General features: G+C 38.6%; 1 protein-coding gene across 3 annotated transcripts in view; it reads right to left on the bottom strand.

Moving 5' to 3' along the window:
* Window positions 1–22,505, bottom strand: part of LOC150083000 (protein tweety-like) — a 472,105-nt gene that overhangs the window by 313,038 nt on the left and 136,562 nt on the right. For all 3 annotated transcript variants that reach the window (XR_016547147.1, XM_090376971.1, XM_090376972.1), the window contains exon 3: window positions 20,839–20,996. Coding sequence is in view for 2 of the 3 variants with exons in the window: in XM_090376971.1 (XP_090233097.1) it covers window positions 20,839–20,996 (158 nt within the window). In the remaining variant the exon portion in view is untranslated. The remainder of the gene's footprint in view (window positions 1–20,838; window positions 20,997–22,505) is intronic.

Below are 22,505 nucleotides of genomic sequence, written 5' to 3'. Positions count from 1 at the left end.
GCAAATGGAATGGGCAAGTAAGCGTCAATGCCTTATTATGGGTGATTTCAATTTGCCTCTAATTGATTGGAGTAAATGGGAAGGAAACTCGACATGGGGAACAAAATTTTTAAATCAACTAGATGACTGTTATTTGTATCAACATGTCAGGGAAAGTACTAGAGAAAAGAATATCCTAGACCTCATCATCACACATGAATCAGAGGACATAACAGGGCTGACAGTAGAGGAACCAGTAGCAGGAAGTGATCACGGAGTTCTACGGTGGATGATGACGAGAGAGGTAGCAGAAGTAAAAGGCAAAGGAATGGGTTTTAATTTCAGAAAAGGAAATTACGATGCCTTAAGGTACTACATGGCCTCTATTAACTGGGTAGATATCGCGCAGAGAATGAATACAATTGAACTGTGGTACGCTTTTAAAACATTAATCACAGATGCCTTGAATGCGTATATACCATTAAAAAAATACTCCACGAGAAGGGTTCCAAGTTGGATGAATAGTGAAGTTGCCACATTACTTGAGCAGAAAAAGGTGGCATGGAAAAGTTACAGATCAATAAAAAGTACTGAAGCCTATAACAGCTACAAGGTGATGTGTAATAGAGCCACAGAAAAGGTTCGACAGGCAAAGGCAGTTTATGAGAAATCACTAGCAAACAGAGCAAAGAGGGGGGATAAAGAATTCTTCACATATATAAATGTCAAGAAGAGCAGGACAAACCAGATCGGACCTTTACGTAAGGGAAAGGGGATAGTAATAAATACACCAGCTGCCGTTGCAGATGAACTCAACAGTTATTTTGCATCGATATTTACAAATGAAAAGCCTTTTGTGGCAATGGGAAATTGTGGGAGCGAAGTTAAAAAATATGTAATTAATGATATTGAAATTTCGCAAGATTATTTAATGAAAAAACTTTCGAGCCTACAGACCAGTAAGGCTCCTGGAGTTGATGGAATATACCCTATAATCTTAAGAGAGGCGGCAAGCGAGTGCATTGAACCATTGAGGCTAATTATGCGAGCATCACTAGACTCTGGGGAGATTCCCTTGGATTAGAAAAGTGCAAATGTATCTCCCATACATAAGGGTGGCTCTAAAAGTGAAGTGGGAAATTATCGACCTGTCAGTCTGACTTCAGTAGTAGGGAAAATCATGGAGGCAGTGATCAAGGGTGGAATTCAGGATCACTTGGATCGACTTGAAATTCTCAAGGATACTCAAAACATGGTTTTGTAAAGGGAAAATCATGTTTAACAAATCTGGTTCGCTATTTCGAAAGGGTCACTCTCGAGCTGGATTTAGGGAATAATTTCGACATTGTTTATTTAGATTTCAGCAAAGCTTTTGACTCAGTCCCACATGAGCGGTTGCTTTATAAGCTGGAACAGGTTGGAATCACTGGGAAAATCCTTAGATGGATAGAAGGATGGCTTCAGGGCAGGAGGCAGAGGGTTGTGATAAATGGCTATTCCTCAGATTGGGTTGATGTAAGAAGTGGGGTTCCCCAAGGATCAGTATTAGGGCCACTGTTGTTTTTAATTTTCATAAACGACATTGATGAAGGGATAGAGGGCGTGATGTCTAAATTTGCAGATGACGTTAAAATTGATAGAGTAGTTAATGATCACTGTCAAGCTGAGCTTCTTCAGAGAGACCTAGATAGACTTCAGGAATGGTCAGAAAAATGGCAGCTGTGCTTTAATCCAACAAAGTGTAAGGTATTACACCTGGGAAACAGTAATCCCAAAATAACGTATTCACTTGGTGGAGTTCAACTAAACCCAGTACTGGAGGAAAGGGACTTGGGTGTTACGATACGGTCAGACATGAAATTCTCTGAGCATTGTAAACAGGTTGCAAGGAAGGCCCATGGTGTCCTATCGATGATCTATCGAACTTTTGCAAGTAGAGATAGGGACGTGATAATCCCATTATATAAGGCTTATGTTAGACCACGCTTGGAATACTGTGTTCAAGTATGGAGACCGCACCTAAAGAAAGACATCGAGCTTCTTGAAAGGGTGCAACGAAGGGTAACTCGCCTGGTGAGATCGGCAAAAGGGCGTCCTTATGAAGAAAGACTTCGAATATGTGGGTTACAGAGTTTGGAAACTAGACACCTTAGAGGAGATTTGATTGAGGTGTTTAAGGCTCTGAGAGGCATCAGTAAAATGAATGAGGACGAAATTTTCAAGATTATAAATGATGCTAGAACTAGGGGACATAAATTCAAGTTACGGGGGGAAATGTTTAGATTGGACTGCAGGAAGTTTTATTTTAGCCAGCGAGTTATAAATTATTGGAATAAGTTGCCTTCATGGGTGGTAGAGGCCGACAGTTTGGGGAAATTCAAAAGTCATCTGGATAGTACTTTCGGGTAGGGAAGCGCATAGGATGATAGGATTCATTTCCTTTTTATTTATTTTTTATTTTTTATTTTTTTTTATTTTTTTATTATTATTTTTTTTTATTTATTAATTATTATTATTTAGTTATTTATTTATTTTTTGTTTTTATCATTGTTTTGTTCGGATTTTTTTTTTTTTTTTTTTTTTGGCTGGTGCAGCATAAGCCATAGGCTTTCTTGCACCATACGGCCGTTACTAATACCTTTTTAATCTAAGCAGACGCCAATTACAGAATTTTTAGTGCGAACCACTGGTTGGGAACCGCTGATCTAGACCAATGTAAATTCGTTTTTGACAGTAAGTACTAGAGGCGTATACAGGGGGGTGGGGACAAGTCCCCCTTAACTATGTATAAGTGTTCCTAGGTCTATCTAAAAAACACTCAAAAACCTGGTCGTCATGATACCTGGATACGATGCAGGTAATTATTTCAGTCTGATCAGTTGTCAGAGGCGCCTCCGTAGCCAGGTGGGCAGAAGCGGCAGTGCTTAGCACACGCTTCTTGATTAGACCGGGGTTCGAGCCCGTCACCACCAAATACGAAGGATGCGAAAGGTCAGGGAATGACCACCGCATATCCCCGTAGCAATTTGGCCTTAGTTGCTAATGCTCCTAAAAATCAAACAACAAGCGATCAGTTGTCATAATTGTATGAATAGCGGCGAGACCAAATGGTAAATCTAAACCAGTACGGACCATTTCCAGGCGGTGATTTAATCTCTGCGCCCATAGATGCGAACGCCATAGCTGAGTTGTACTCTCGTATACATTCTCTGTAGTTATTTCCTTCACGTGTATCCCCTGTAAGCAGCTATTGTAATGGAGTAGGTGTCTCAGACAGCGGGTCAAGTGAAACTTTCCATCATGACAGCATTTAGTGTATTTATTCCATTCGTTTAACTCATGTCCCCAATATCTTGCACTGCAATACTCACAGTTATAACACACATTGCCTATGTTATGCTCTTCCACATTTGTTGATTATTCGCATCGTACTTCTTTTTGATTAGTCCTACGGCGTTTCGCCCATCTTCTCAATCTTGCTTCTCCTTCTTCAGTGTTTTCTGTCCGTAGTCGTAGAGTCTCGTTTCGGTCTCTTAGATCTCTCCTCTAATGTTTCATTAGCATTTCTTCTACGTTTTCTCAAAGTTCTTGCACACTCACTGTTCAGCCATTTTTACACTTCTTAAAACGGTTTATTAAAATTGAAGACAAATAAAATAAACATACATCGATTGCTTTCGGGCATAGGTTGCCTTTCTTCAGTCGAAAAACGTTAGTATAAAAATTAATAAAGAATTCCCGGTATGGTGGTCATGCGAGGTGAACCGCGTGAACGGCTGCTGGCAACAATTAGCAGTTGGAAAATTTGGGCAGCATACTTAAGCGTTATATATATATAGTTGTCAAAAATATGTTTTTTTTTTTTTTTTTTTTTTTAACAATTAATAAAGACGTATACATTACTATGTAAGTAGCATTTTATATGTACCCTTTGATGACCGTGAAACAATATTAAACCTAAAATTTACTCAGTAGAGAGGGGGCTCTTAAAAGTTATTGCTTAGGTTATTGGGCCATAGTAAGGCATAATAGGTAGTCTGGAGGAGGGGAGCAAAAACGTACCCTCTATTCCTCCGATATTTATTTCACTTAACTTTTGTTTTTATTCGCTCTCTGCTCTGTTTAAACAAATTAATTAAAAAATCTATTTATGTTATGGAAGGAAAATGGCAGAGAAGTTAACAAATGCATTGGAACTGCTTTGTTACATTTATTATTACAATTATAAAAATAATAAATAAAACTCTCATCAAGATTATGACAATAATTCAGAAGAAACATGCCATAATTAATGACTATTTCGCAATCACAGAAAGGGACAAGTTAGAACTACAGAAGCCATTCAATGAGCACGAACCCAACAAGGCTACTTGCTCACCTATTGTCAATATTTATTATTAATAAATCATTCTCTATTGGCTACCAGCTAAGTATGTACAACGAAAGGCTCTTACGATAGTAAAGGGTGATAAACTCATAACACAGATCAAACAGATAGCATTAACTTCCGGTACGAATTTAGTCTGTGATAACTAGTCTTCTGTGTCTTTATCGTGTACATTATCAAAAAAGAAATGAATGACTGAACGTTGTGAGTTAAGAAAAAATAAAATAAAAAATAAATAAAAAAGTAGGGAGGGGTGAACAAGACCAAATTACAGGCTTCAGGACAGTGACGAAACTATAAATTCTGATCCCTGCTTGATTCCAGAATAGGCTCCTTTGTAATTTTTTAACAACGACGCCAAGTCAATCGAACGGGCCCACTGCAGTGCCAGACCCGACGGCATGATATTTTGCAAACGGCCAGTTTGCAATAACAACAAAATTTCATTAAAACTATTGCAGATTTGCTGGCAGTGACCCTTGCTCGTAAAGACACGTATTCAACCTACGTATTCTGGTACAACTCTGTGAATGAAATATTCATCAGTGGAGCAAATGCGATAACTGGTCATCTTCGCACAGGTCTGTTTCGGTGTTTATTACTGAACATCTCTTGGCATTTCAAAAATAATTTGGATGCAAGAAAATATTTCAAAATACACACTTGTGCTTCTCGGGTATTCTGGAATTTGGCATATTAGTGTTCTCAGTTTGGTGAATTTTGAAACAAGCAAAAAATTTTTTATATCGGCCTTATTTCAATGAAATGAAAATGCCTTTAAATAAAAATTGCAATCAATTACAAAAATAAAAATATTATATTAAAACGCAAATAAATTAACATCCTACAAATGTTAATTTATTTGTAGTAATTGATGTACTGTTCATAATAATGATTGATGTATTGATGAATTTGAAGTACAAAAAAAAAATCTCTTGCTGAAATCTGCATTACATTATATATCATATGTATATTATATATTACAGTGTATATTATATTATTTATCTGCGTTATGCACAGTATATTTCGTGCAGCGCAACTCTCCAGGAGAAAACAAGGAAATTTCGGCTCCTCTTACAATTCTTCAAAAGGCAAGAATGACAGCGTAATATTTCAGTCGCATCGTAAAGCGGTCGTTACAACCAATTTGCCCTAATGACCGTTGGAATCAAAACTGGCATCAAAATTGTTCCATTGTATTGATGAGTGCAACCAGTGCACGCAACAAATGCATTATGAACGGTTATACCGCTCGATAAAACAAATACCTATGAAAAGATAGTATTAGCAACAATTATTTTTAAAAGTACTGTTTCGCCAGCAATTAAAGCAATAAATAAATAAAAAAACTAGTAGTTTCCTCGTTCTACTGTGCTCTTCTCCCAACGCTTTTTTTCCGCAGCAAGCAGAGAATAACTGAAAATGAACTAACCGCTATCATGTGCCTTCATAATTCTCTTTTAAAACGTGCTCTGCGACTGAAAACTGGTGCATTTTAATATCTATAGTTAGGCTTTGATTTACATACACTGAGTGATTGATGAATTTGACCACCTACATAATACCGTGTTGGGCCACCGTTCGCACGGATAACAGCCGCTATTCGCCTAGAGTCATAGGCATTGATTCCGCTACTTATCTCATCAAGACGTCTGTATGGATCTGCAGCCTGAATGGCTTTCCATAGTATTGGAATGGTTGCGAGTCCATATGCATCACTTCCGTTCCAAAACTTCCCAAATTTGCAGAATCTGGTTCAATTGGATTGAGGTCAGGCGAATTTGGAGGCCAATCAAGATGGTGATATCTTCACCGTGCATGCTATACACAATAATTACTGTTCATACGTAATATATAAACTAATCTTACTACATCGTACAATCAATGCAAAATGTATAATCTTCATTTTCTGGTTTAATACTATAGTACATAATATGTCTATACCATTAATACTATATCTTTAATATAATACTGTACTAAAATATAATATATAATATTAAACATTAACACAAACATCCACTAACAGATGTTCATGTTAAGTCTGTCTATGTATTAAAAGAATTACATTAAATGTTCAGACTTTTTTTTGTTCTTTTACTAAATATATATATATATATATATATATATATATATATATATATATAAAACGACCTCTTGGTATAAACCAATTGTCTCATTCCCCTGGAGAGTAGTAGTAGTGGCATGTGATGTAAGAAAGCAAGCGTATGAGCTCAGCCCAACAGCCAAAAGAAAAAAAATAATAATAATAAATAAAAAAAATACAAAACAATCCCCTCTAAATATTTGTCCAGTTCCTCCTTAAGTTTATTTAACCTATCAACTTCCACAACAACAGATGGAAGTTTGTTCCAGCAATTAACCATCCGCTGGCTAAAGGCAAATTTCCGCACATCTATTCTACATCTGTCCTTTCTCAATTTCAATTTATGCCCCCCCCCCAGGTTCGTAATCTGAACAAGTGGAAGAATCCCATCAGAATTCAGCGTGCTCAACCCATTCAAGGCCTTATACACCTCAATCAGATCACCGCGCAGCTGCCTAGTCTCCAGCTGCTGCAATTTGCAAAACTTCAGCCTCTCCTGGTAAGAGGATCCCTTCATTCCCCTCACCAATCTTGTTGCCCTTCTCTGTACACGCTCAAGCAAATCTACATCCTTCCTAAAATGAGGCCTCCAGACCTATACACAGTACTCAAGGCGTGGCCTGACCATTGTCTTATACAGAGGGACAATAACCTCCTTTTCCCTGCTAACAAAATTCCTGCATATCATTGACAGCACCCCATGACCTGCCCTGGCAGTCTGTCTGCATTGTTCAGAAAACTTCATATCTGACTGCACAATTACTCCCAGGTCTTTTTCATTTTCTACCTCCTTGAGTGTAGTACCGCACAGTTGGTACGTTTCTCTGGGGTTACTTCTACCCATATGCAGTACTTTGCATTTTTCAATGTTAAACTTCAGTTGCCACTTCTCAGCCCATCTGCCCAAATTTTCTAGATCCTGTTGCAGTAACACACTGTCATTAACAATCCTGCCAACCTTTGTATCATCTGCAAACTTCGATACTAAGCCTGATATACCTTCATCAATATCATTGATAAATATACAAAACAACAATGGACCCAACACCGAACCCTGTGGGACTCCACTAATAACATTAGTCCACGAAGAGCAGCACCCATTGATTACCACCCTCTGTCTTCTCCCACTCAACCATCCTTTTATCCATTGTAGCAACTTACCCTTAATGCCATTCTGCTCCAATTTGTACAGTAGTCTTCCATGCGCAACTGTGTCAAAAGCTTTCCTGAAATCCAAGTACTGTATATGATGTCAAAATTATTTTAATATCATATAATTAAGAGTCACTATAACGAATTTCGACCGCAAAACATGCAGTCCAAAAATGTACTGCATGTTTTGTAAAACAGTGATACGCATAAAATCAATAAGATTATGGAAAAGAAAATTACGAGGCATAACACGATATAATAATAATAAATTTTCTGTTTATACTCCGGGACGACCAAACGGTCAGAGGAGTTCACAAATAGACAGAATACAAGAAACAGCACCGTATTCAGTAGTCACGGGCTTGAACCCCGGTCACTCAAGGCACGTGTACTTATGCACCCGCGCGCCTGACCACTAGGCTACGGCGGCATCGTATCGTAAACAGTTAATCTGTTAATTTAGATCCTCATAATCAAAAGTGACTGGCATAATGAATATCAAAAGGCTATATAAACGCAATATTGTTAGAATGAGAATATGAATTCGAAAACACTTTTTTTTTTTTTTTTTGAACTATGAAAACACCTATTTCATAGTTCAAAAGCGCAATTTGTAACAAATAAAAGGAGATGATTATCACAATTAATGACATCGATGTCGTTAACTGCAATGGCTGGTAAATAAAAGTTAAGGTAGAGGCGAATTTGTCCATTAATCATTTGCAAATCGTATTGAAATTTAGTATAAATATCAATTCTTAGGATTATAGCCTGGAGTCATTCGTAGCCCAAATGTATCCGTGCACAATCGAATTGAGTGATGCGAGGTCACGCTGCTCTTTTTAAAACCGCTCATATTTACATATATCAAAACGATTTATGCACGGCACAGACACACCGAATTGGGTATTTAATGTGGCAGAGTGGGATCGCCGGAAAGGAAGCGGGATAATTACAATAGAGAGTGATAATCAATGGGCACTGTTCTTCGTGTGTTAATGTTATTAGTGGAGTCCCCCAGGGTTCGGCCCATGGTTGTTTTCTATATTTATCGACGACATTGATGAGGTATATCAGGCTTAATGTATAAGTTTGCAAGACGATACGAGTTAGCAGGATCTAGAAAGTTGGGCAGATGGGCTGAGAGGTGACAATTGAAGTTTAACATTGACAAATGCAAAGTACTGCATATGGATAGCAGTAACCCCAAAGTAGTAGTAGTGGTGGTGGTGGTGGTGGCGGCGGCGGCATGTGTTGCAAGAAAACAAGTGTATGAGCTTATGCAGCATCAGCCAAAAAAAATATATATATATATATCACACCATTCCCTCCAAATTTTGCAGGTTACGTTGATGATTGGATCGTCAGAGACTCGTGGACGACTTCCGACCACAGGGTGATTACCTGCCAAATCAGAAGATCATTAAACAGGCTACTGATACCTAAACAAACACTAAATCGCTTCGCCATCCGCTGGGCGAACTGGGAAAGGTTCAGAGAGGTTTTAATGCCCGCTGCAGCCCTACACCTGGAAACAACAAACCAGAATGGGGATCCAGACGAGAATCAAAAGAGGGTAACGGAAATAATACTTGCGGCGAGTGAAGCATCAATGAAGAGGAGAAATCCCAAACTGGGAGCAGTCCCGTGGTGGACTCACGAGATCCAGCAACTCAGAAGGGAGACCATGAGAAGAAGAAAACTCTTTCAACGGGCAAGACGCACATGGCCTGCTGCTGAGGTCCAGATACTAAAGGAGCACTATAGAGAAGCAAGAAACAGATATACGGATGCGATAAACAAGAGCAAACAAAGAGCCTGGGAAAACTTGGCAGGCATAACAGGAAATAATGAGCCATGGGGGGTAGTCTATAGGATAATCACAAACAAACTCCCCAGGGGGGAAGTTATTTCTACCACATTGACACCACAGGGGAGCCAAACCACCACATGGCAACAGTCAATCACAAATATTCTGGGCACTATTTTCCCGGAGACTGCCATGCCTACTTCACCTGAACAGCATAGAATATGCCAAGAAAATGACATATACACCACTGACTCCCGTGAACCACCGTTCACGCTAGATGACATCAAATCCGCGGCAAATCACGTAAGAAATAATAAGTGCCCTGGCCTCGACTATCTCGAACCGGAAATTGTCAAAAAAGTAACGGATCTGACCCCCGAACTCCTCCTAAATCTGTTTAACAACTGTTTGCATCAAGGCATCTTCCCAAGAAACTGGAAGACTGCGGGACTGAAGCTGATCCCAAAAACACCCACGAAGCCTCCACAACAGCCAACCACTTACAGACCGATAGCTTTGCTACCAGTGATCAGCAAACTATTTGAGAGAATGCTATATGCCCGAATTGACACACATTACAAGAGTGCTGAACTGCACATGTCTACCCAGTTCGGCTTTAAGCCTGAGTCTTCGACAGTAGAGGCACTTAGACATCTGCTGCACGGTGTGGCCAGTTGCAACAGTAAATACTACCTAATCATCTCCATAGATTTTGCCGGGGCTTTCGACACCATTTGGTGGCCAAGTGTCCTGGCAAGGCTAAGGCGGGCCAACCTTCCCTGCAATTTGTATCTCACTATCAAGTCTTACCTTACCGACAGGAGTATTAGTGTCGTGGCACCCTATGGTAGGGTAAACCGCCGTGTCTGCAGAGGTTGCCCCCAGGGTTCTGTCCTGGGGCCGCTGTTGTGGAACATTGTCTTGGATGAGTTCCTGGCCATGGACCTTGGTGACGTCCAAACCCAAGCTTTTGCCGACGACTTAATCTTGAAAATTGCTGCCGACAATAGAACCCAGTTGGAGGTAAAAGCAAACCATGCCATCAGGATACTACAGGACTGGACCATCTTACACTGCCTAAAAATCTCACCAACTAAGACATCCTCAATCTTACTGAAAGGCTCCCTTGACCTGCACAGGCCGCCTCAAATAAAGGTGAACAACACCACAGTGAAACTCCAAAGCCAGCTTAAGTACCTGGGGGTGATATTAGATTGTAATCTTTCCTTCAAGCAGCATCTCACACATTTAAGAACAAAGATAAGGAAGTACTCTGCACTGTTAGCACGTGTGGTTCGTCGGGACTGGGGACTTAAACGTCGCGTGCTCTCCTTATATTATAAAACGACATTCCTACCAGCTATAACATACGCCTCTGCGGTTTGGTATCACAAGGCATCAACCGCCGTAAATAGACGCATAATCGACTCAATCCATAGAACTATCCTGTTAACCATTACCAGAGCCTGTAGCACCACTAGCACTGTTGCCCTACAGGTCTTGGCCGGAGCCCTTCCCCTTGACCTGGACATCATACGTACTGGAATAGCCTATTATATAACCAAAGGAATGCCTTGCACCCACCAAGACTACACAGTGGATAACAATGCAACCCACAAGGCTGAAAAGAACAGGCTGCAGAAATACCTAAAAGAAACCTGGCAATACCGCTGGACAAACAACAAAAGGGAACATCACCAAAAAGTTCATCCCGGACGTAGACAGAGTATACCCCATTCTTCCAACCTGGCTGCAACCCGGACTTTACACGACCTACCTCCTTACGGGTCATGGGGGCTTTCAATGCAAAGCTTACAGCATTGGGAATAGTGGAGGATCCGCGTTGTACTTGCGGGGAACAAGAAAGCTGGGTGCACATTATGTTTGAGTGTGTCCAATACGAAGACCTTAGATGCAGACTAATAACTAGAGTTCACTATTTACCGAGGGATCTCGAGTCACATCTACTAGATACACAAGAAGAATATTTAGCCTTAACTGATTTTGCCCAGGGATTATTTAGCAGGCGCCAAACACTAGCCGCCATATACCGAAGACCTTAACGGAATGAGACAAAACAAAACTGCAAATAGCAGCGAGACGACACAGAGGAACCGACTATACAGACCTTGGACTGACTACAAAATGCACTAGGAAAAGACAAGTGACAATAGATTGTCGAACTACAAGAGTCATGATTACCGCCAATAGAAGCGAAAAAACACCTTTAAATAGTCGTGACATCAGAACAAAGGGACACTGCCCCAAGACCTTGCAGCATAGACCCACTACATAATGACAAAAGGTAGTGTAAGGACTAGCAAACATCACGGAAGGGATAAAACCCCATAATGACAGCCAGTAGACTTGATTATGACCCCAAGATAATGACCAGAAAATAAGCCCCAGACCACATGCAGTCTGGAAGGATGACATCCAGATTTAACCCCCTATTAGTGTCCCACCTAGATGAGACTCAACGGCCAATTTTTTAGGGCCTGCAAACTGATGGAGACGACATACGTGGCACTCTCCTGCCGGAACAGCCTATTGGCGACCCAAATCCGCACTCTCTTGAGCGGATCTTTCTTTCCAAACTCCTGGGGAGGAGAGGCTTGCCTCTCCTTGCCTCCCCAATTTTTTCACTCTGGTGGGGCACGGGCATGCCTCACTACCTGCAGGGGCCATCTACTCTGTCGGCCCCTTATTTCCAATTTCTTCCCCCCAGTCTTCATCCTCCCCCCAAACTTTTGTCTTGCACAGCGTTTAGCCCTACATGTCAAAATCAAAAGAGAACATCAAAATTCTTGCCAGAACCTATTTGGTTTTTAAAACTCACTTTCACCGCACAGCCCCACGTCGCGCAATATTAATACTAACTTGTAAAGTATCACTAATATCAACCTCGATTTTTTTTTTTTTTTTGGTCCTAGCCACTAAAATCCCAGGAAAGTAAGTGGCAAGACCAGCCAGAGTACAAATATTGGTAACACCCGGCCGGCCTCCCTGTGGCAGGTATTGGTAACGTCGGGTCTCACTAGGGGCCCGGCGGCTAACAGGCCGGACGAACAATGGGCACAACAAACTACACAGTACATATCCCACACACTTTTAAATCTCTGGCTTGTCCGATACAGAGAACATACGCGGAGATGGGAGAAATCCCAGGTGCCGTCAGACCCCGAACATACCTAATACCTAATACCATTCCCTCCAAATACCTGTCCAGTTCCTCCTTAAATTTATTTAACCTATCAACGTCCACAACGACAGATGGAAGTTTGTTCCAGCAATTAACCACCCGCTGGCTAAAGGCGAATTTCCGCACATCTATTCTACATCTTTCTTTTCTTAATTTATGCCCCCTTAGGTTCGTAATCTGAACAAGTAACATACCAACTGTGCAGTACTGCACTCAGGGTAGTGGAGAGTGAAAAATACTTGGGGGTTATTGTGCGGTCAGATATGAAATTTTCTGAGCACAGCAAACAGGCTGCCAGAGCAGCTCATGGAGTCTTGTCAATGATATACAGGAATAAGGAAGTGATTATCCATTCGTATAAGCCTTATGCATAATCATACCTTATACTATAAGGTAATGCTGTCTGGCCACACCTTGAATACTGCATACAGGTCTGGATGCCTTATTTTAGGAAGGATGTAGAGTTGCTGGAACGAGTACACAGAAAGACAACGAGATTGGGGAGGGGAACAAAGGTCTGCAAATTGCAGCGTCTGGAGACTAGGCATCTGCGATGTGGTCTGATTGAGGTGTATAATTACGCACCTGAGGGAGCATAAATTCAAATTGAAGAAAGGCAGTTGTAGAATAGATTGTGCGGAGATTTGCCATTAGCCAGCAAGTGGTTGATTGCTGGAACAAACTTCCATCTGTCGTTGTGGAAGTTAATAGCTTAAATAAATTCAAGGAAGAACTGGACAAACTTTTGGAGCAAATGGATATGTGAAGTGATTTTTTTGGCTGATGCTGTATAAAAAAAAATAATAATAAAAGCTTGCTTTCTTGCATCATATGCCTCTAGTAATGCTAATAGATGGTAGCAAAGTCCTGAATGTCAAACCAAATGTGATATCCAGATTGTGATGATAGGAAGAGTATTCCGAAAGTTCAAGCGTAGCAGACATCATAAGGGCAGCAAAGAAACTCTATCCAGAGTTTGCACCCGCCTCAGACAGGAATATCTCCCGCTGCAGTGTGTTAATGTGGCATTGGGAGTTGGCTATTGTTATGAAAGGGGGGGGGGGGGGGGGTGATCTGTTGTTTTTGTACACAGAGCCGCGCAAAACTTAGCGATGGCCGATGCAGCTTAAATTAATTTCAGGCTGTAGTGGAAATAAATTATGTGCAATGCACGTAAGAATATGACTTCCTATCTTTTTAAATAAGAACTACGACTCCTGTGAGACACTGAAACAAAACCGGTGAGCCTTGTGTAAGAAATTTTAGGGGTGCAGTATATTCTCCCTCCCCCTTTTCCCGTAGAACTCAGCTGATGGAGGACTTTTCTTCAGTGAGAATATTTATATTTCAGAATGGAATAGTCACAGAAGTTTCCAAGGCCCGAGTCCAATGAGAAATGTACAGCTATCCCCCCCTCCCAGGAGCCAAATTTCCAATGGTCAACTAACCTCTGGAAACTTGCATTAATTACGAACTGCTTCCCTAAATAATTTCCTTTAATACTAAAAGAACTCTTTGAACACTAACGGCATGAGAGCTCCCCCATTGACTATAACGACCTCTGCTGAATGCTCATTTTCGTGTGCGCACGAGCCGATTTGCATATTTCAAAAGTGGCACGCTATAACAAATTCACACAAAGTACAACTGCATAATAACAATGTACTTCCATTTAACAAATTTTAGTGACTCGCGTCAATTATTTTGCAAACTATTTTTACCATCTGTATGAAACACACATGTAAGATTCAAGCTTCGAGTTTTCAAAGATCACAACACAAAATTAAACTCTTCCAGTATGGTTTCTGAATAATATCAACGCCAAACCTTAGTTCAAACCAAAATTAAAAAACGGAGATCAAAATTTCCGATTAATTTGAACATAAACCAACATTCCAAGAAGTGCATCTGTAGTTCTAAATCACCGATTTTCATCATGCTGAGGGGTACATCAGTTGAGTTAAGTTTAATATTAACCTGGGAACTTTTCGACTTGTTTCAGATGAAAGGAACCGCTTTATTTTAAAGCCATCCAAACGCCAATGTTTGACTCACTGGTTAAAGATAAATTACTTCCGCCAGTGTTTTTAAAATATCCATTCTGCAAAATCTATCGTCTGATTCATTAATAATGACGATTTAAACTTCGTGTGCAAAAATCATCATTGAATGTGCTCCTCTCTTTTTTCTCTTTTCCAACCAGCCAAAGTTATAAAAAATTTGAGAAAACAATAAAACTACAACTTCCGAACACGCTTAATTCTGTCGCTAACTATTCACGAGAGTAAAAGAGATTATTTATGAAAAGAAACGATAAAAAGAGAAGTGCTGCTTAAAAAGGATAGTGGAAAAAGGGATATGGTCTGTTAACTTCAAGCAGAGGAGATATAAACTTACTATTTCGGCCTTGCAATTGCAACAAAGAGTGCGCTCATGAGGCTGCCTTTAAGTTACGCATGAAAACTAATAGGAAAAGGAAAAATATTTTGAAGAGAGAAAAGAATATAATAATTTCAAAATTCAGTAAATATTTTAATTTCACCATGTTTTTTTTTTTTTTTTTGTGCACGTAATTAACCCTAATTTTATTTTCTGTAAAATAAAAATAAAATATAGCTTTCTTTGTTTGTTTCTCATCTTCATGTCATGCCTTCGTGAACCGATACAAAACAAATTAAATATGGGCTTTCATGATTTTTTTTTTTTTTTTTTTTTTTCAATACAATACTTGAGAAAAAAAAAAAAGAAAAATTTTTTTTCCTACAATTTCAATATTTTTTACAAGATTTCATTGTTCGAGCCACGATCTTTTGAAAAATTTTATACCAACACTAACTTGGTAGAAATAATCCACTTCTCCAGTGTTCACACTCCGTAAGAAATATTGGCTATTTCAGCATCACAAATCAAAATCTCAGAGAAGCTGCTGGTTATGAAGACGACACAGCTTAAGCAATTTAGACACGACAGAGGAATACTCCTTTTGCTCGTCCATTTCTCTCACCAGCAATCTTCTCTTCTGCGATCTCTCTCTCTCTCTTTTAGATCCCATTACAAATGAAACTCAATCTGTTGGCATAATTTTACAAAGACAAATTACTTCCGAATTAGATTTTCATCTTCCCAGATCATAACATTTAATTTTTCTTACTGGTATAAGAGGGAAAATAGTTTAACGAAGTGGGAGTGAGGCACGTTAATCGAATACTTTTATGAAAATATCGGTGCTAGTGATAGCATCTGAGTCAGGAATCCACAGTGAAGTGCTAAATCGGAAAACGAAGTGTGAGTAAGGAAGAAATGAACGTTACGGTAATGGCATCAAATGCAAAAGTACGTTACATTATGGTGCTAATGACCTCGTTAAAAGGTTTTGGTGTCATTTAAGCATGTTTTTACATTGAAGTAATTCAATATTAAGGTTAAAACGTCATCCAAAAGCGCCACGAGTTACTAATGATCGTAAACGGCTCAAATGCTGAGGTGTTAAGAACTAAAAAAAAAAAAAAAAAAAAAGCAGAAACTTTTTATTTTGCTTTGGTAAGGATATTTGAAAATGGAATTGAAAAATTAATAATAAGTAAAACATTATTCTTCATGAATAAACCTGTATCAGTTATAGTCTACGTAAAAGCTGAAAGTAATAGACGATACTGTATAAGCCTGCTTCTTTGCATCATTTGCACTCTTCTAATAAGGGTGGGTATGTCTAAAAAAAGGAAGAAGTGAAAAAAGACACTTCGCTTATTTTTAAGCACAAAATCCTGGGAGGAAAGTTGGAATTTAGTACGCTATTGTGGTGTTCAGAAAATTATACCACACAAAAATGTTACAAAACTGAAAAAATAAAATATGTCGTTGACTAACTTTCAATAAACTTCCATTGAAATTATAGTACAGCAACTGGGGTGAAAACTGCTATAATAATAATGCTTTATAATACTGGCCAGGGAAGCTGCTATCATTTTTACCTATGAGTGAAAACTGCTTTCTCTTTTCAAGTTCTTCATTATGAATAGCGTACTGAAATAGTAGTCATTTTAAACTGAAAATCATTCAAGCAAATCCATACGGATCAAATGAGATTCTCACTCGTACTACGATTATCGCCATATGAATCCCGTCATTCTTGATCTTGCACACCTCTTGTCTAATGCTCGATTACCCCAAGATTCTGTTCTTTCAGTATATCAATCAATTTTCATCCAGCTAAATTTAAGGATTTCACGGTTTGTTTGTTCTTTCATTAAAAAAAAAAAAAAAAAGGTGAAATTCTTAGGCGCCACAAGTTACCTTGGTTGCACTATAAATAATCTGGCGCCATTTATCTATGATTTGGGAGCCAAAATTCTGAAAACTCCTCAGACTTTAACTATTGCTTAAGTTCTTTTTTTTTTTTTTTTTAATACGGCTAAAATCATTAATAAAAACACAATCGATTTAATAGAAATAATTTTTGGAGTACCAAAGAAAAAAGGATAAAATATAATATATTTAAAATAAGTAATTAAATTGGAAATGTCAGAGTTACTGACTCCGTTCATCATAATTTAAATAAGTAAATTCACTTAGTAAAACGAAATACGCGGTAACTGCACGGTGAAACAAGTGGAAATGATGTAGTTAATGAGATGAGTGTGTCAAGCACATAATTGTGAATATGATATGAAAAGAGGAAAGAAGAAATCCTATTATGGGATAACTGGAGTAAATTCCTTAATTTTGTGAGCAAGAATAAAAAAAATAAGTGCAGAGTAAAAGTTGAGAAGAACAGATTGAACTGTTTCATAATTTGTTGGTTAGAACAGAATAAATCGTAGTCGAGCTTACAGCAGAGACGTGAAACTATAAAACTAGTATACAGATCTTGTGAAAAAGCAAAGGAGGGTTTAAAAAGAAGTACATTGCGCAGTGGTCATGCGGGACATTAGGAGACTGGATGGAGACAACGTGGGTGAAAGATATTCCAATACAGGTCACAGAGTAATCTGATAGATCTTAGCCATGCGATGGTGTTTCTGAAATCTCTAAATACTCTTTTGATGAGACTTTTTTTAATAACGGGGTAATATATTCGTTAAACTTGTCTGTATTCTCATAAAATTCCTAAATCTTTAACCGTGGTAGAGATCTTTTAGACGAGCGTGTTTCCCCGCGGCGGATCTCCAGCTACGTTTCATCCGGCGGCACGCAACCTCTGTATTAACAACAGTAGTTGAATTAAGTAAAACTAAACGAGCGTGTTTCCCGCAGCGGGCTTTTTATTTATTTATTTTTTTATTTAATTATTATTTTATTTATTATTCTCTGATGTTAGGGCAGTAAGAGCTGTAAAACAGAGGTTTCCGAGGGCGGCCGCGGTACATGCGTAGTTGTGGCCTACCTCCCCGTGGTGTAGAGGACTGTAAGACTGTCACTGAGCAAGCTTTCCAGCTGATCGCCTTTCTGGTAACGCAATGACCAGAAACACTAAAAAACACACTGCACAAACATAAAACTTCACACACTTCTGGCCTTATACAGGGTTCTATATTCATCACAGTGTACCAATGGGGAGTTGAACTGACGTTCAAGTGCCGGCACGCGTCTATCTGTTTTCAGTACAGTACTGGGGGTTACGTCTTTTTATTATTATTTATTTATTTATTTTTTTAGTATTTAAACAGAAAATAAAACATAAAATCTGTTTTCAAGATACAAAGGCAGACTACACGCGAGCGGTTGACTCACTTCAGTTCTCCTCCAGTGCTCGTTAGGGTTACGTCTTTTTAATTATTTTATTATTAATTTAATTAATTAATTTTTTTTTTTTTGCGTACATGTGTATTTAAAATTGATTAATATGTTCGATATTGAAAACGTTATTAGCGAAGTTGAAAAACGTCCAGCTCTGTACGATATGAGATCGAAGGAATATAGTAATGGGGATGTGAAGGCAGTTTTGTGGAGAAAAATTTTGCAAGCCATATATGAAAACTGGGATGATTTATCCACAGAAGAAAGAAAACCACGTTGTTAGTCTGGTCAACAGGATAGGATAGGATGACCCACGAACGGCGGTATCTCTTTGATTTATTAATTAAATAAACGCAGAGTGCAGACAGACTGTACAAGTAGGTTGTGTTCATTTTTGATAAGACTAATCAGATTACTCACTCGTGCTACCCGCCAGTCTATATTGCCTTATAATTCAACTTTGCTGGGAGATCCGCCGAGGGAAACATTTTAAAACTCGTTTAACAGATTAAACTGATTTATGCAGGATCCTGTAAGTTTATAATTAAAATTATAGTTGGTTTACGATAGTTGACATAACAGAAATTGGCATTCATCTATGTTCATATGGATACTGTTATTTGTTATCCAGTTATATAAATCTGATTAACAAGCTGTTGAAGATTTTACAAATTTATCGTGACCACATATCTACTGAATTATTACCACAGTTAGATTTTCTGTGACAGCACAGCCACTGGAACACGGCCGGCTCTAAGGCAATATTTTGATGTCATCAGAACGGGTTAAAACATGAGAATCTGATTGTGGCACTGACAAGAGATCGTTTATAAATATCGAAAACGCTAAAGACCCAGCGATGACTCAGGGGTTGCCCCTCTTTTGATGGGTACAGGAAGTGAAAATTGATGATAACCCGTACTTTATTGGTTCAAAACATTAGAAATCTGGCAACGCTGCCCAACAACGATAATCAGATTTAGTTGGTATATTTGATGATGTCCAAATCTCCATAAAGGTAAACTGCAGCCATTATCAACCCACTGCAGGATGAAAGCCTCCTCAACAATTCATGCTGAGGGAAATGGACCATAATCTGCCACGCTGGTCCAGTGTGGGTTGGCTGATCGACCGTATTTAGCAGTCAGGAGTTTGAACCCCGGTCTACTCAAAGAGCGTGTGCTATTGCACCCCCGCTCCTGACCATTCGACTACGGAATCTCCATACAAGTTCACAATTCTCTATTTATAATAAACTCAATCACTAATTTTCCAAACAAGTGTGTTGTAATTACCGGAAGTACGAGACCCCCCCCCTAATCAATATAGCAACACTTTAAAACCAGACTTCGAAAAGATGTCCATCGACTACATTATGAACACAAAAGCCATTTCAGAGCGGTTTCGGCAATTCTTATCACAGTGAAAAGCTAGGCAAAAACGGAAAAGACCTAAAAATGCAGACAATCACAAAACAAATGTCTTTTTTTTTATCGATCCTGGGCTTAACCATTTTCACCAAAGGTAAACAAAAAATTCCGCCTATATAAGAGGAAGGGCGGGAAATTCAAATACCGGAGCATAAACTTCATTATTAAAAATATATTAAAAAAATAAAGTTTATTTACTTCGCTTATTTGTTTTATCATTAAGTTTATATTTCAATATTTGACTTAGTCGTGAATTTAACACTGATTTTTCCACACGAAGTAAGATTATGAAGTTCCTATTTATACTCCGGCACGACCACCAGGTCAGTGGAGTTTACAATAAATCAATCAATACAAATATTAATCGTATTTAGCAGTCACGAGCTTGAACCCCAGGTCCACTCAAAGAACGTGTGCTACTGCACTCTCTCATTGACCACTCAGCTACGCCAGCCGTTATCAACTCCTTACAGACGAATGCTCTCATTAAGGAAGGAAGGAGTGTAATCATATCGTTTCTCTGAAAGGTAATGTGGATCAAAAACTGATTTAGTTGGTCTGACATGCTGGGGACCGCAACGACTCACTGGATGATGACCGACGATCACCAAATGGTACTGTGCTGTTTCTCAACAGCTTGACACTACTGCTTCAAAACAATTTTTAAATTAAACTTTTCAATAATAAAAAAGTGTATGGCTCTAAAAAGGTTACCATTTTTCTAAGAAATTCAGATGTGTTTGCGAGAAAGTGAAAAGAAATGAGAAATATTTAGCTCTTTCTGAATTATCATAAAGCAGAAAGGATCATCACGCACACAGACGTTTTTGAGTTGATCGTCCCCCCCCCCCCCCCACGCGACTACTAAATACAGTAAGTATTTCATTTATTCGCTGTCGAAATAGTTAGTTGTTAACTTCTGTGTGTGCGAGAGAGCGCGTTATATTCTACACAGTATTTAGTTGTAAAGACTACATAGAAATAAATCGGTTTAAAAACACACTGCATAAAAAAAATTAAAAAGAATTATAATCATACCTGCAAAGAATAGCAAAAATTGCTAGGGTCCATCGTAGTGGTGTGAGCTGCTTCTTTTTGACATTCGTGTCGCAACATCGACAGAGAAAAAAGATGAGAAATGCCAAAAGAGTGAGGATAAGCCAGAATCCCGGTACAGCTATTAAAATTCCAAGCGCCTGGAGAGAGAGAAAGAAAAAAAATAAACTCAAATTAGCAAGTGCAGCTTTATTAATATCGATTATAACAAATAATATAAAAAATTACTGTATATTTATAAATAAAAAAAAAGTATAAAAATCTGCAAAAACAACATGCAAATGAGTTCTATAAAGACAAATACCGCCACTTCCCCCCAACTAACTCCTGGGAATAAAACATGCGACCATTAACGCGCTTTCTCATTATATAGTCAACTGAGAAATAATTACTGCGCAAATTTTGGAAAAAGGTAAATATACGGTCTCATAAACTTCTCTTAATCAATTTAGCTTGAGCAGCAAAATTTCATTAACCGAGATCCAGCTAAATATTAAAAACTACATGATTTATTTCGGCTCAGGGATGTTTGTTTCCATAGTTCTGAATTATCATAACGCAGAAAGGTAGCCAAGTAGCCAGCCCACGAGTGCAGTAGCACAGTGTTTAAGTTTGCCATGACTCTTTTACCCCCCCCCCTTGTATTATGACTGCTAAATGTAGTAATTACTGCATTCATTGTCGAAATGATTGATTAGTTGATATGGAAATACAGGCAGTTCCCGGCTTTACGAGTTTTCGCTTTACGATTTTTTTTTTTATCAACTATCAATAAAATTGAAAATATGAACATTAATTGCAAAAAACTGAATGTTAAACATTCATTCATAAATACCGCATTTCAAACCACGCGCGTAGCTATACAATATACAGGAACTCCCCTGACTTGCACAATACTCGACTTAAGTAAATTCGACTTTACGTAAGTTTTTTCCGGCCGGTGAAAACTGAAAAAAAATCGTGGAAACGTATTTTGCATTCCGTAGGAAGAAATGGAGGTATCATGAAAATAACGTAATGTGAACCCAATAACACATTGTGTTTTGTTTTTTGTTATTCGTTCCACGTAGTTGGAAGTTGAAAATTTCGCTATATTACTAAGCTATTTATCTCTCTAAAAGGTGATATTTATAATGGAAATGGCACTACCCTTTCATCGTTATCATATGTTCCCGTTATATGAATCAATTTTGAACGCCTTTATGATATTTTTCTGAAGCACGTTTCTGGAGGTCACGACCATAAAACAATAAACTTTTCAGAAACTTCTCTTCATTCTTATTTACGTATTACAATGATGAAAGGAAAGGGACAAATGAAAAGTGCAAGTAGTGCCAGGAAACGAAACAAAATTGATTTAGAAATGAGGATGAAAATGATTAAGAAGTACGAAGTAGGACACAGTTTGTCATCTATTGCAAGGGAATTATGTCTCGCTGCTTCAACAGTGAAACTATTTGCAACGGGTGGTTTAATAGGTTCAAATATCGCGCTGGTTTCCACAACGTTAAAGTATGCGATGAAGTCGCCAGTGCAGATTCTGCAGCTGCAGAGAAATTTTGTGATGTTTTGAAAAAAATTATTGATGAAGGCGGCTCAACGCAAAAAAATTTTTACGTTGATGAGACTGCTCTGTATTTGAAAAAAAA

The sequence above is a fragment of the Mastigoproctus giganteus genome, chromosome 7 (genome assembly GCF_048544385.1).
Source record: "Mastigoproctus giganteus isolate SK-2022 chromosome 7, ASM4854438v1, whole genome shotgun sequence".
Classification (NCBI taxonomy): Eukaryota; Metazoa; Arthropoda; class Arachnida; order Uropygi; family Thelyphonidae; genus Mastigoproctus; species Mastigoproctus giganteus.
The sequence above is the reverse complement of the archived record's forward strand: the minus strand, read 5'-3'. Positions and strand labels throughout refer to the sequence as shown.